General features: G+C 39.0%; 1 protein-coding gene across 3 annotated transcripts in view; it reads left to right on the top strand.

Annotated features, from left to right (window-relative positions):
* Positions 1-15,534, top strand: part of LOC150080002 (TNF receptor-associated factor 2-like) — a 123,840-nt gene that overhangs the window by 73,546 nt on the left and 34,760 nt on the right. For all 3 annotated transcript variants that reach the window (XM_090382715.1, XM_090382713.1, XM_090382716.1), the window contains one exon: positions 3,314-3,409. In XM_090382715.1, the coding sequence (XP_090238841.1) occupies positions 3,314-3,409 (96 nt within the window). The remainder of the gene's footprint in view (positions 1-3,313; positions 3,410-15,534) is intronic.

Below are 15,534 nucleotides of genomic sequence, written 5' to 3'. Positions count from 1 at the left end.
GAAAAGATTTTGAAACTTTTTAAGCCACTAAAATTGTATTTTTTGGAACAAGAAAGATGTCCATAGTTCTCAAAAACTTTTTTAACAATCCATTAGCTGAATTGTTATTTTTCATTCACAGTCAAGCTTCAACTTTTCACAAACATATTCTAAAAACTGAATGACAAGATATTTCTATGTGTGAAACTTTTGTCAGTATAAATGAACTGAAATTAAAGTTGAGTGAACAAAAACATCAAAACTTTTTACCAATGAATATTAAGAAAATCATTTCAGAATTAGAATAAAAACAAAACTACATTGACTATTTGAATCAATGAGACAGCACATTCCTAGAATTGGAAATATTTGAATGAATCCTTTGTGAGAAATTCCATTATGGATGAAGGTTTTTACAGGCCTTTACAAGGTACTGTATTCAACACAAGAGAACAGATTGCAGAGTAACGGGAAACCACTAGTACTGCTTAACCCTAAACACTATGCTTTGTCATTTATTTATTCAGACCATCCAGCATCATGTCAGCATTAGTTGAGGCATATAATGCAAGAAAGCAAGCTTATAGAGCATCAGAAAAAAAGAATCTGGTCACTCCAAATGTTTGTCTATTTCAGGCTTAAATTTATTTAAGCTATCAACTTCCACAATAGATGGAAGTCTGTTCCAGCAATCAACTACCTGCTGGCTAAAGGCAAACTTCCGCACATCTGTTCTACAACTGTCTTTCCTCAGTTTGAATCTATGCCCCCTCAGGTTCTTAATCTCAGCAAGTTGAAGTATCCCATCAGCATTGAGCCTGCTCAAACCATTCAAAGCCTTGTAAACCTCAATCAGATCACCTTGCAGATGCCTAGTCTCCAGATGCTGCAACTGACAGAATTTAAGCCTCTCCTGGTAAGAGAACCCCTTTGTTCCTCTCACCAATCTTGTTGCCCTTCTTTGTACTTGTTCTAGCAACTCTACATCCTTCCTAAAATTAGGCCTCCAGACCTGTAAGCAGTATTCAAGGTGTGGCCTGACTATTGCTTATTGCATGGAGTTTTATCATTTAGAACAGTGCAGACGACCTGCTCTGACAGCCCGTCTGCACTGTTCAGAGAACTTCATATCCAACTGCACAATTATCCCCAGGTCTTTATCATTCGCCACCTCCCTGAGTATAGTTTGTTTGTTTGTTATTTGGTTTTTAGGAGCATTAGCAACTAAGGCCATATTGCTCCGGTATATGCGATGGTCATTCTCTGACCTTTCCGCATCCTCCATATTTGGTGGTGACGGGCTCGAACCACGGTCTAATCAAGAAGCGTGTGCTACGCACTGCTGCTCCTTCCCACCTGGCTACGGAGGCGCCCCTGAGTATAGTACCACACAGTTTGTACGTTTCTCTTGGGTTACTGCTACCCAATGTTATTTGTGTGCACAAAATTGCCCTTCAATTCCTATGTCATGTTCAGATGTTCTGTGAACATTAAAATGTATACTGCTCAACAATCTGTCTTATTATAATTTTGTTTAAATAGTTCATTCAGAAATTAATTTATGCTGGAATGCATGAGAATGGTTTCCATATAAGTTTTACTTAAAAACAACAATTAATATTTTAAAAAATGCACATATATATATATATATATATATATATATATGTATATATATATGCATATTAAAATAGTAAATATTGATTGAGTGTAAAGTTTATTATAACAAAATTTTGTGTATAAAGTATATGTGCTTATTGAGGCATTTCCAAATCAATTATCCCATTAGAATTACAAGGTATTAGCATATATTAAGAACAGAGTACAGTCAGTTCTGCTATAACATGGTACATGTGTTCCTAGAAATCTCTGTGTTATGGTATTTCGCACAATAAAAACAACAGAGCTTATGGGAATAGGGGCAGAGCACTCAAAAAAAAAAAAAAAAAAGAAAAAAAAAGTTCAATTCTGATAAGTAAAACACCAAAAAAAGTTAGAAACCCAATAAAATTGCTAACACAGGTTTAAACATCTTAAATAATAAATAAATAAATTTATAGTAAATATAACATTGTAATATATACATACTAATTGATATTTTCTGTTTACTGACTTTTTTTTTTTTTTTTTTGGATTGTACAATTTAAAACAGTAAAAAATATATGCAATCAATAATGACGAACACAGCACAAATTATGCAAGTGAGATATGCAGTAACAACAAGTTTACAAAGCTTAAAAAATAGGAATGAAGAGAAGATTCTGAAAACTTATGTTTTTTTTAAATCATTGAAGATTCCATTGAAGGGAAAACATATTTCACCATAATAATGTAAAAAACTACAGAATTCCAGCTATCGGTATTATGGCAAATGCAATAAGATCGAGTTTACTACCCACTTATAATTAGATTGCATTAACAGAAAAACCCAATGAACTGGGAACTGCAAATTGTTTTTATTTTTTTATGGCAGTGACCTCCAGAAATGTACTCCTCCTCCTCTTGTGATAAATAAATACAGTATAAAATGCATTTAAAATTTAATATAAAATGCATTTAAAATTTAATATAAATAATTTATATTAAAATAAATTTTAATATAAAATACAGTGAATGACAACAGTGTCTCTGACCAATACAACTACAGTAAATGGGAAATATAGCTCTCACACATTTCATTTTTGACATATTTTAAGCTTCGTAAACTTATTATTATTATTATTATCATTAGCCATGTGGCGCAAGGAAGCCTGAGGTTTTTGCTGCACCAGCTAAAAAAAAAAAAAATTCTGAGAGAGAGAGAGTCAGGAGTAGAAGGGAATCACCAAGGAAGAGAAGAATGATGATATCCAGCTTAGGATCCTGGGTGTGCCAAGCCCATACTCAACAGATGTGAGCCCCTGGGGTTCTTGCTGCTCAGGTTGTTACATTCAGCTTAGTGCTGGATTTTACATTCCTGGTGTTACTCACAGATGAAATTGCACGAGCCAACATGAAAATCACGTTATAGTCGCATTGTTCCCTAATATATCAGTCGCGTCGGAGCAAATTCACATTGTGAAAATGTGGGCAGAACTGACTGTATTGACAAATACTCTCACTGCATAAATATCTATTTTACTTAGGCTGTCATTTTGTGCTTCATATTCTGATTTTTGTGCATTGTTAAATTATTTTTAGTTGTATATTTTAATATTTTTTAATTCTGTACTTAGAATTTCTTTTAAAAAATATGAATTTTTTCAGGTTTCCATGGTATGATTCTTGAATATTTGTTGAAAACAGAATTAGTTTTCTTAACTATTCAAAAATTTTAAATTTACATATTTGTTTGTAGGGAAAGCTTGAGGAACTTGAAAGCCATCAGACATCTTTGAATGCTCATCAAGATGTTATTATGACTACTTTAAAGTCACATCATCAGTTATTACAGGTATATAAGGAAAATAAAATAAATTAACTAAGTATAAAGTAAACTAACTGACTAAGGATAATGCTTTGCTGCCACTGATGTTTGCTATACTGATTTTTTTCTTTTTCCTTTTCACTTTTCTTTATTGCCTACTTAGTTTATTTTATGTAATTTGGTCAGTAGTGAGTCGGTATGCTAATGCAGCAGTCATACTACCGTCTAAAGCTTAATTTCTTCTTGATGTATTCTTATTTAACTGTTACTTTGTTTCAGTGGTTTGGAGTTGGCATGCGAATGCTTGGATCTGTTCTAGTATAATTTTTCACTACATTGTTCAGATCTATTGCATTTTTGGGGCGATTATTATCTGTGTATCAGTTTGATGATGCATGGGTTTGTCTAATGTTTGAAATGCAGTAATTCCTTGTTGGCCTTGTGGCCCTTCAACAAGATGAGGCACAGTGGTTAGTCTGTTTTATTTATTTTCATTTCATTTTGTTGGTCACATGTTCTAGTGGTTTTTCTCTCTGTACAGAGTGATATTTCATGTAACTCGGACCTGGCGCCATCATTGTGCCACCACTAAATTTGAATTAATTGGCATTTTTGTAAATTTGTATATGGTATTTGCTATTTTTATTAATTGGCTTTTTTCTAAATTTTTTTGGAGTGTTTTCCTTCTGCAATACCCTTTATCTTGATTTGTTCCCCCCACCCCTTTTACTTTGTATTTTGCTGTGTTACATACCAGTTTACTATTTATTCCTCTCTCAACTGGCTGCCATGCAACTGTCATATTACTCACTTAATTTTCATTTATATTTAAATTATGTTTCCACAACGTGTGGCGGTAATGCTTTGCAGTCACTAATGTTTGCTGTATTGATTTTTTTTCTTTTGTCTTCTTCCTTTTTCACCTTTCTTTATTGCCTACTTTATCTAATTTTATTTACATATAATGTGTATTATATAATATGTATATGTAATAAGGATAAAATGGCGAAAAATTAAGTGATAATAGAGAGATAAAATAAAATCTATTTTCAATAGACTTATTACTTGTACTTCACATATATAATTTGTGTGTGTGTGTGTGTGTGTGTGTGTGTGTGTGTGTGTGTGTGTGTGTGTGTGTGTGTGTGTGTGTGTGTGTGTGTGTGTGTGTGGTTTGGATAAAATGAGCAAAAGTGACACGTATAGAGATATAGGCTAATTATGCATATAAAAGTTATATGGCAATTGTACCTAGTAGGAAAAGATAGCAAGAAAGAGAAGTATTAAAGGCAGATGATAGCAAAGAATGTGAAAAATCCTAAATGATACAGTTAATTATAAGAAATTAAAGGCTGAATTAATATGCCAATTAGCAGGAAAGAAGCTATAAGGGAAAAATGATTAATTAATTGCAAAGAAATAGCAAGCATTAAATAGAATGTAGGAAAAAAATTTTTTATCTTATAAAAACCTAAATATAAGGAAAATAAAAATAAAAATTAAAATATTTGATGCATGTTATGAAAGAATTGATACATAATGCATGTATTTCTTTGAGGGACTACACCTGATCATGTATCAATAACTACATTTCTATGCTTATGTATGGTTATGGAAGAAAATTGTGTTAAAAGGAAACTCATTTAGAGTGCATGAAAAAAAAAAAAAAGAATACTAAAAAGGAGGGTAAAAGCAGTAAAAGCTTCCATAAAAATAGGTAGGGTAATCCCAATGCAGTGTTCGCAATAAAATTAAGTTAATTTCAAAGGAAATAAGATAAAATTAAAATTAATAAATCAGTGTATGCAGAAAATCAAATATGGAGTAATAGTAGGTTGGCGATATAGAAATAATTTTGCATTTAAAATTTAGACAATGAAGCAATTTTGTATGTAATATTAGATAAAGGAGCAATTTTGTATGTAATATTGGATAAAGAAACAGGCAAATAGTACAGTGAAAAGAAATAAAGCTTGGTAAGGTTAAGGTAAGGGAGGGAAAAGTAATGGATCAAATGAGGTGAAGATAGCATAGAGGAAAGAAAAGAAAAGAAAAGTAAGGGTGTCCGTATTGTCCTCGTGTTACAAACACCCTATGAACTTTTTTATCTAATATTACATACAAAATTGTTTCTTTGTCTAAATTTTAAATGCTAAATTATTTCTATATCACCAATCTACTATTTGATTTTTTCCTGCACACAATGGTTTATTTAATTTTATTTTATTTTATTTCCTTTGAAATTCTTCTTCTTCTTCTTCTTCTTCTTCGGTCCTTAGCTGGCAGCTGGGGGAGGCGGTTGGCCACGCAACCAGTATGCTGCTGTAGGTGCCGCAGGGTTTCGGACTTGCTCTGTGATGTTCTTCCATACCTTACGATCCATGGCGTCAGTCCTAGCCTGGTTAAGGTCGAGACGTCGGCTCTTCAAGTCATTTTCCACTTGCTTGGCCCACGTTTTCCTAGGCGCGGTCCGTTGGATGCTCCATTGGGTGGGTCGTTGTCTCCAAAGGAGTGTGGATGGTATTCTATTTGTGCCCATTCTACATACGTGGCCAAACCATCTAAGCCTTCGCTTCTGGATTTGGTCGGCAATGGTTGGTTGCTGTTGGCATCTGGCACGGATGGTATCATTAGTGATGCGGTCGCGAAGAGAGATGCCCAAGATCTGCCGCAGGCATCGCATTTGGAATACCTCAAGTTTGTTCAAATCTAACTTGAGACAAATCCATGTTTCCGATCCGTAAAGAAGAATGGGCAGGATCAAAGTCCGGAAGAGTCGGATTTTAGTCTTTGTGGAAATGTTGGTCCTCTTCCACAGACACCATTTGAGCGAGGCGAACGCAGTGGCCGCCTGTCCAATTCTGCTGTGGATTTCCATGGTGGATGCAACTTTCTTCTCCTGAACCAGCGACCCAAGGTATTTAAAGTCCTGCACTTGCTCGATCTGGACGCCTTCGAGATAGATGGTGGCTTGCGACCCATCTGTTGTCAGGGCCTTTGTCTTATCAGCATTGATCTTCAAACCGTATGGCCGGGCAATGCGGGCAATGTCGTAGAGGATGTCCGTGGCTTCAGCATCGTTACCAGCAAGGATAGCACTATCATCAGCAAACATCAGGTCAGTCACATAGTGATCCTTGTCATATTGTATGCCCTGTCTGTTTCTGAATGCTTGCCTCATAATGGCGTCGACCACGATGTTGAAAAGCAACGGGGAGGCTATATCCCCTTGGCGGACTCCAGTTTGGATGGTAAATTCCTCAGATAAATCGTTCTGGATGCGCACTTGGCTGGTTAAACCGTTGTATGCAGTTTGGAAAAGTGTGATGAATTTTCGAGGTACATGTTCAACCTCTAGTAGTTTCCATAAGGCAGGCCGGTGGACACAGTCGAAAGCAGACTTAAAGTCAATGAAAACAATGACGGTTCGCTGTCCACACCGGATCCTCTCCTCCATCAGCTGACGAATGGCGAAGATTTGATCACAGTATCCTTGCCCGGGTCTAAATCCTGCCTGTTCTTCTCGACTGGTTTGCTCGCGATGTTTTTGCAGTCTTGACTGGATGATCTTCATAAAGACCTTTCCGATGATGGAAAGGAGACTGATGCCACGGTAGTTCTTGCAGTCCCGGTTATCACCTTTCTTGTGGATCGGTACGATAATGGCTTTCCTCCATGTTAGCGGAATTTGTTCAGTGCACCAGATGGTTTTGAGGAGTGAGTGTAGTCGGCGAAGCAGTACATCTCCCCCGGCTTTGATCGCTTCTGTGGTGACTTGGTCCACTCCTGGTGCCCTGCCATTCTTCAGGGATTGTATGGCTGCTTTCACTTCTTCTACTGTAGGCTCAACATCGACCATGGAGACCTCAGGGGGGGGGTCGATCGAGAGTGCTGTTGCTGGCGGTCCCTGAGGTGGGTTGCTGGCGGTCCCTGAGGCGGTCCCTTTGAAATTAACTTAATTTTATTGCAAACACTGTGTTAGCATTAGCATTAGTAGAGGCATTTGATGCAAGAAAGCAAGCTTATGCAGCATCAGACAAAAAAAAAAAAAAAAAGTAACATAAATAAATAAAAATAACCACTTCCACTTCACCCCTCTGTTCGTTCGAAATACCTGTCCAGTTGAGCCTTAAACTTATTTAGGCTATCAACTTCCACGACAAGGGATGGAAGTCTGTTCCACCCACCAACCACCCGCTGGCTAAAGGCAAATTTCCGCACATCTATCCTACATCTGTCTTTCCTCAATTTGAATTTATGCCCTCTCAGGTGATTTTTCTGAGCTAGAGGAAGAATCCCATCAGCATTGAGCATGCTCAAACCATTCAAGGCTTTGTACACCTCTATCAGATCACCCCGCTGGTGCCTAGTTTCCAGACACTGTAATTTGCAAAACTTAAGCCTTTCTTCGTAAGAGAACCCCTTTGTCCCATTCACCAATCTAGTTGCCCTTCTCTGTACTCGTTCCAGCAGCTCTACATCCTTCCTGAAATGAGGCCTCCAGGCCTGTATACAGTAGTCTAGGTGTGGCCTGACCATTGCCTTATACAAGGGAATAATCACCTCCTTATCCCTGCTAGAAAAATTCCTATATATCATTGACAATACACCATGAGCTACTCTTGCAGCTCGTCTGCACTGCTCAGAGAATTTCATATCTGCCTGCACCACCACCCCCAGGTCCCTTTCATTCTCTACCACTGTCAGTGTAGTACCACAGAGTTGATACGTTGCTCTGGGGTTGCTGTTTCCCATATGTAGTACTTTACATTTGTCAATGTTAAACTTCATTTGCCACCTCGAAGCCCATCTGCTCAACCTTTCCAAATCCTGTTGCAGTAGCATAGTGTCAGTAGTGTCCTTGACAACCCTGCCAACCTTCGTATCGTCTGCAAACTTGGACATTAAGCCTGATATACCATCATCAATATCATTTATAAATACAGAAAACAATAAAGGCCCCAATACTGAACCCTGAGGGACTCCACTAATAACATTAGTCCACGATGAGCAGTGTCCATTGATTACCACTCTCTGTCATCTCCCCCTCAACCACCCCTTTATCCATAGCAGCAACTTGCCTCCAATGCCACACTGCTCCAATTTGTGCAGCAGTCTTCCATGTGCAACAGTATCAAAAGCCTTTCTAAGATCCAAGTATATAATATCAAAGTTATTCCCTGCATCCAGTTCTTTTGTGACTGCATCATAGTATCCAATCAAATTGGTCAGGCAAGACTTCCCCTTAACAAAGCCATGCTGTGTCCTAGCTATAACTGAAGTCTTGTCTAGATGATCCTGCAGTGCTTCTTTCACCAGTGCCTCCATTAATTTTCCGGGAACAGAAGTTAAACTCACAGGTCTATAATTACTTGTGTCAGCCTTTGATCCCCCTTTGTGAATTGGGGTCACATTTGCACATCTCCAGTCAATGGGTACCTCCCCTGAGTCCAAGGAAGCTCTCATAATTATGGCTAAGGGTTTGCTTACCTCCTTTGCTGCCTCCTTTAATATAACTGGATAGATCCCTTCCACCCCAGGTGCCTTTCTTGTGTTTATCTTCAACAATTTCTCCTCCACTTTGCTCTCAGTTATTACAAGATTCTCTAGCTTACTGCTAGAGTTGAATACACCTCTGGCATTCCCCTCGCTGAATAACTCCTCATGTGTGAATGTCGATGCAAAATATTCATTTAGTTTGTTAGCTACCCGAGCAGGGTCATCAACAGTTGACCCATCGATCTCAAGTGGACCAATCTGATTCATCCCCTTCCTTCTAGAGTTTACATAAGTAAAGAACTCTTTGCTGTTTTTCTTCGCATCCCTTGCCAAGGATCTCTCGTAATCTGCCTTCGCCTGCCTAACCTCCTTTGTAACTTGGTTACAGATCAACTTGTATCTATCATAGGCGTCCATGTCACGTGTTAATTTGTATGTATCCCATGCATTTTTCTTCTCTGCCATATGCCTCATTAGTTCATCTGACAACCATTTAGGCCTAAACCTTGAACAATATTTCTTAGTTGGTATGTAAAGCCTAGTAGCTTCCACGATAAGTTCTTTGAATGCTTCCCATTTTGAATTTGCTGTTGGCAATATCATCAGTTGATCCCACTGTATAGAATTTAAATACTGTCTCAGTCCATTGTAGTCGCCTTTACGAAAGCAATACCCCTTCCCTTTACCCCTAATGGTAGTTACCTCTTTGAGTAACTCCCACTTCAGCACACTGTGATCACTGCCACCAAGTGGTTCATTTATCTGCAGATTCTTAATGCATGAAGAATCACTACTGATAATCAAATCAAGAGTATTACTCCCTCTAGTTGCCTCCCGAACATGCTGATGTAGAAAACAATCATCCAATAAATCCACAAAAGCCTTGCTACTGTGTGAGTGACCAGCCCCCAAATTCCAGTCAATATCTGGGAAATTAAAATCCCCCATTATAAGACTCTCTGATTTACTGGCCCACTCTATTTCTCCGAACAGTTTCTTATTATACTCATCAGAGTCATTAGGCCTATAGCACACTCCTACTCTCAATTTTGATCTCCCAATGCTTATGTCACACCAAACTGACTCGACACTGCACTGTCCAGCGATGTCGACTGGCTTCACTTCCTTGGATTTTATGTGTTTTTTAACTAATAGCATAACCCCTCCTCCCTTCCTATCCTGTCTATCCTTTCTGTAGACATTGTACTCCCCAAATTCCAGTTCTGCATTTCTTATATCTGTGTGACACCACGTCTCTGAAATCCCCACAATATCTGCCTTTGATGTTTTGAGCAATACCTCAAATTCATCAAATTTATTTACTAAACTCCTAGCATTGGTGTACACACAAGTATACATGCACCTGTTCTTTTTCTTAGCTACCCTAACACAACCCATGTGTTTACTTGTACCCCAATGATTCCCAGCAGTCTCTGAAATATCCTGCATCTTATTTTCCAGGCTGCGGCTCATTCCAATAGAAGCAGTGCAAGAATCACTTTCACCTCTGCCAGTGGCTACTGTTAATCTATTAGTCCTTGTATCCCCCCAATCTAGCAGTTTTCCGACCCACCTAACATTGCCTCGATAGCATCAGCAAACATTCTTGCACCCTTTCTATTTAAGTGTATCCCATTCCTGTAGAAGCAGTCTCTCCTGTTAACAAGTACAGACCAGGCTGAAAAAAATTCTACCCCTTGAGACCTGCACAATCTTTCCAGGGCCGAATTGATCGACAGGGCTCTCATCATATACTCCCTCCTATCGTGTCTGGGCAGAATTGCAGACACTTTCAATTTCAACCCTAATTCACGGCTTTTTTTCATCAGTGACCTGTACTTGTCAAGTAATTCCGCCGGTCTCCTACTCTTAATGTCATTAGTGCCAACGTGTACAACTATATCACCTTTTGTGCCCTTAAAAGATGATATCCGCTCTACAACGTCATCAACCTTTTTCCCCTGGCAGACATACCCTGGTCCTGTTCCACCTATCCTTTTTACAAAGCATGTTTCCTGTTTCCCTGACAATAGAGTCACCAACAACTACTAGTTCCTTTGGGACCAGCGCATTCTGCTTTGGGGGTTGCCACTGTGTTGCGCGATGACCAAGTGCAAGCTCTGGCATTGGTGTGGGCAGCTGAGAGCTTGATGGGCCCCTCACTTGTAATCCTTCGAGGGCATCCACCCTGTCCTTCAAGCTCTCATATAGGCCCATAACAACGCTGAGTTGTCGCCTGATTTCCTTACACTCCTTGCATCGCGCACATACAAAGTCATCCGCCATGGCAGTATCATGTCCCATACCTGACTGCTCCGCAAACATCAAGCAAATAGTGCATCTTAAAAGGCTGTGATTCAGAGGGTAACTGCCCCCCTCAGTTCTCCCCTGAGCCACAGCATTCCCATTAGCTTGAGCCTTTTGCTTTGCTGCTCTGGTTTGAGTCATGATTTCGATTTACTTTCAATAAAATTTCGATTTCAGTACAAAATTTTCATATTTCAAAAATATTAAACAATATAAACATATTGGTAATCTAACAAATTAGTGCATAACATATTTTAGTTCATAATAAATCACCGAAATAGGGGAAATCTATCGTTTTTGTTACATCTCATATTCTGAATGCCTTCACAATTTGCCCTGATATTGCAATTCCTCAAATAAGCTAGTGAAGAAGATTAATGTTGCTTATTCTTGCTCTTGTTAAACTTATTCTTGGTGGATACCTCTATCCAGGAGGGAAGATTAATGTTTATTTAATTAGTTTAATTAGTGGAGAAGACTAATGTTTATTTATTCTCGGGGGTTACCATCACCCGAAAATAAGAAACATTAGTCTTGTCCACTGGCAAAGTATTGCTTCTTACTTGAGGTAGTGCAGTATCAGGGCAACTCACTGTGAAGGCATTCACAATATGAGATGTAACAAAAACAAAACAATGCTATTTCACCTATTTCGGTGAATTAGCATTAGTAGAGGCATATGATGCAAGAAAGCAAGCTTATGCAGCATCAGCCATGAAAAAAAAAACACAAACTCCCATTTCACCCCTCCATTCGTTCAAAATACCTCTCCAGCTGAGCTTTAAATTTAATTAGGGTATCAACTTCCACAACAAGGGTTGGAACCACCAACCAACTACTCGCTAGCTAAAGGAAAATTTTTGCACATCTATCCTACATCTGTCTTTCCTCAATTTGAATTTATGCCCTCTCAGGTGATTATTCTGAGCAAGAGGAAGAATCCCATCAGCATTGAGCATGCTCAAACCATTCAAGGCTTTATACACCTCTATCAGATCACCTCACCAGTGCCTAGTCTCCAGACACTGTAATTTGCAAAACTTAATCCTTCTTCGTAAAAGCACCCCTTTGTTCCATTCACTAATCTTGTTGCCCTTCTCTGTACACGTTCCAGAAGTTCTACATCCTTCTTGAAATGAGGCCTCTAGACCTGTATACAGTACTCAAGGTGTGGCCTGACCATTGCCTTATACAAGGGAATAATCACCTCCTTATCCCTGCTAGAAAAATTCCTGTATATTATTGACAGGACACCATGAGCTACTCTTGCAGACCATCTGCACTGCTCAGAAAACTTCATATCTGCCAGCATAATTACCCCCAGATCGTTTTCATTCTCTACCAATGTCAGTGTGGTACCACACAGTTGATACGTTGCTCTGGGGTTACTGTTTCCCATATGTAGTACTTTACATTTGTAATGTTAAACTTCATTTGCCACCTCTCAGCCCATCTGCTCAACCTTTCCATATCCTGTTGCAGCACCATACTGTCAGTAGTGTCCTTAACAACCCTGCCAACCTTTGTATCGTCTGCAAACTTGGACATTAAGCTTGATATACCATCATCAATATCATTTATAAATACAGAAAACAACAATGGACCCAACACTGAACCCTGAGGGACTCCACTAATAACATTAGTCTACGATGAGCAGTGTCCATTGATTACCACTCTGTCTTCTCCCCCTCAACCATCCCTTTATCCATAGCAGCAATTTGTCTCCAGTGCCACACTGCTCCAATTTGTGCAGCAGTCTTCCATGTGCAACAGTATCAAAAGCCTTTCTAAGATCCAAATATATGATAACAAAGTTATTCCCTGCATCCAGTTCCTTTATGACCATATCTTAGTATCAAATCAAATTGGTCAGGCAAGACTTTTCCTTAACAAAACCATGCTGTGTCTGAGCTATAACTGAAGTCTTGTCTAGATGATTCTGCAGTGCTTCTTTAACCAGTGCCTCCATTAATTTTCCTGGAACAGAAGTTAAATTCACAGGTCTATAATTACTTGTGTCAGCCTTTGATCCTCCTTTGTCACTTGGGGTCAGATTTGCACATCTCCAGTCTATGGGTACCTCCTCTGAGTTCAAAGAAGTTCTCATAATTATGGCTAAGGGTTTGCAGACTTCCTTTGCTGCCTCCTTTAATATAACTGGATAGATCCCATCCACCCCAGGTGCCTTTTTTATGTTTATCCTCAACAATTTCTCCTCCACTTTCCCCTCAGTTATTACAAAATCATCTAGCTCGCTGCCAGAGTTTACTTCACATCTGGCATTTGCCTTCCTCAATAACTCCTTATGTGTGAATGTAGATGCAAAATACTCCTTTAGTTTGCTAGCCACCTGAGCAGGATCATCAACAGTTGACCCATCAATATCCAGTGGACCAATCTGATTCATTCCTTTCCTTTTAGAGTTTACATAGGTAAAGAACTCTTTTCTGTTTTTCTTTGCATCCTTTGCCACGGATTTCTCATAGTCTGCCTTTGCCTGCCTAATCTCCTTTGTGACTTGGTTACAGACCAGCTTATATCTATCATAGGCTTCCATGTCACCCATTAATTTTTATGTATCCGATGCATTTTTTCTCTGCCATATGTCTCATTTGTTCATCTGACATCCATTTAGGCCTAAACCTTGAACAATATTTCTTAGTAGGTATATAAAGCCTAGTAGCTTCCAAGATAAATTCTTTGAATGCTTCCCATTTTGAATTTGCTGTTGGTAACATCATCATCAGTTTGTCCCACTGTATAGAATTTAAATACTGTCTCAGACCATCGTAGTTGCCTTTATGAAAGCAAAAACCCATCCCTTTACCCATGATGGTAGTTACCTCTTTGAGTTAATCCCACTTCAGCACACAGTGATCACTGCCACCTAATGGTTCCTTTATCTGCAGATTCTTAATGCATGAAGAATCACTACTGATAATCAAATCAAGAGTATTACTCCCTCTAGTTGCCTCCCGAACATGCTGGTGTAGAAAACAATCATCCAATAAATCCACAAAAGCCTTGCTAGTGTGTGAGTGACCAGCCCCCAAATTCCAGTCAATATCTGGGAAATTAAAATCCCCCATTATAAGACTCTCTGATTTACTGGCCCACTCTATTTCTCTGTACAGTTTCTTATTATACTCATCAGAATCATTAGGCCTATAGCACACTCCTACTCTCAATTTTGATCTCCCAATTCTAATGTCACACCAAACTGACTCAACACTGCACTGTCCAGCAATGTCGACTGGCTTCACTTCCTTGGATTTTATGTGTTTCTTAACTAATAGCATAACCCCTCCTCCCTTCCTATCCTGTCTATCCTTTCTGTAGACATTGTACCCCCCAAATTCCAGTTCTACATTCCTTATATCTGTGTGACACCACGTCTCTGAAATCCCAACAATATCTGCCTTCGATGTTTTGAGCAATACCTCAAATTCATCAAATTTATTTAGTAAACTCCTAGCATTGGTGTACATGCAAGTATACATGTACCTGCTCTTCCTCTTAGCCACCCTAACACAACCCATGTGTTCACTTGTACCCCCATGATTCCCAGCAGTCTCTGAAATATCCTGCATCTTATTTTCCAGGCTTCTGCTCATTCCAATAGAAGGAGTGTTTACTTGTACTGCAATGACTCCCAGCAGTCTCTGAAATATCCTGCATCTTGTTTTCCAGGCTGCTACTCATTCCAGTAGAAGCAGTGCAAGAATCACTTTCACCTCTGCCAGTGGCTACTGTTAATCTGTTAGTCCTTGTATCCTTCCAAGCTAGAGGGCGTCTCCGTAGCCAGGTGGGCAGGAGCAGCAGTGCGTAGCATACGCTTGTTGATTAAACCGGGGTTTGAGCCCGTGACCACCAAATACGGATGATGCAGAAAGGTCAGGAAATGACCACCGCATATCCCAGAGCAATATGGCCTTAGTTGCTAATGCTCCAAAGAACATAACAAACAAACCCCTCAAGCTAGCAGTTTTCCGACCCACCTAACACTGCCTCAATAGCATCAGCAAATATTCTTGCTCCCTTTCAATTTAAGTGTATCCCATCCGTGTAGAAGCAATCTCTCCTGTTAACAAGTACAGACCAGGCTGAAAAAAATTCTACCCCTTGAGCCTAGCACAATCTTTCCAGGACCGAATTGATCGATAGGGCTCTCATCATATACTCTCTCTTATTGTGTCTGGGCATGAATTACTACGAACTAAAATGATGTTATGCACTAACTTGTTCAATTAGTGAATTTTCTGTAGTCTGAATCTTTCAGCCCTAAAACCTTTTTAGTCTAAACATTTTGATATAATGGAAGTGACACATTGTAATTGTTTTCATTG

The sequence above is a fragment of the Mastigoproctus giganteus genome, chromosome 10 (assembly GCF_048544385.1).
Source record: "Mastigoproctus giganteus isolate SK-2022 chromosome 10, ASM4854438v1, whole genome shotgun sequence".
Classification (NCBI taxonomy): domain Eukaryota; kingdom Metazoa; phylum Arthropoda; class Arachnida; order Uropygi; family Thelyphonidae; genus Mastigoproctus; species Mastigoproctus giganteus.
This window is presented reverse-complemented; position numbering and strand designations above follow the sequence as displayed.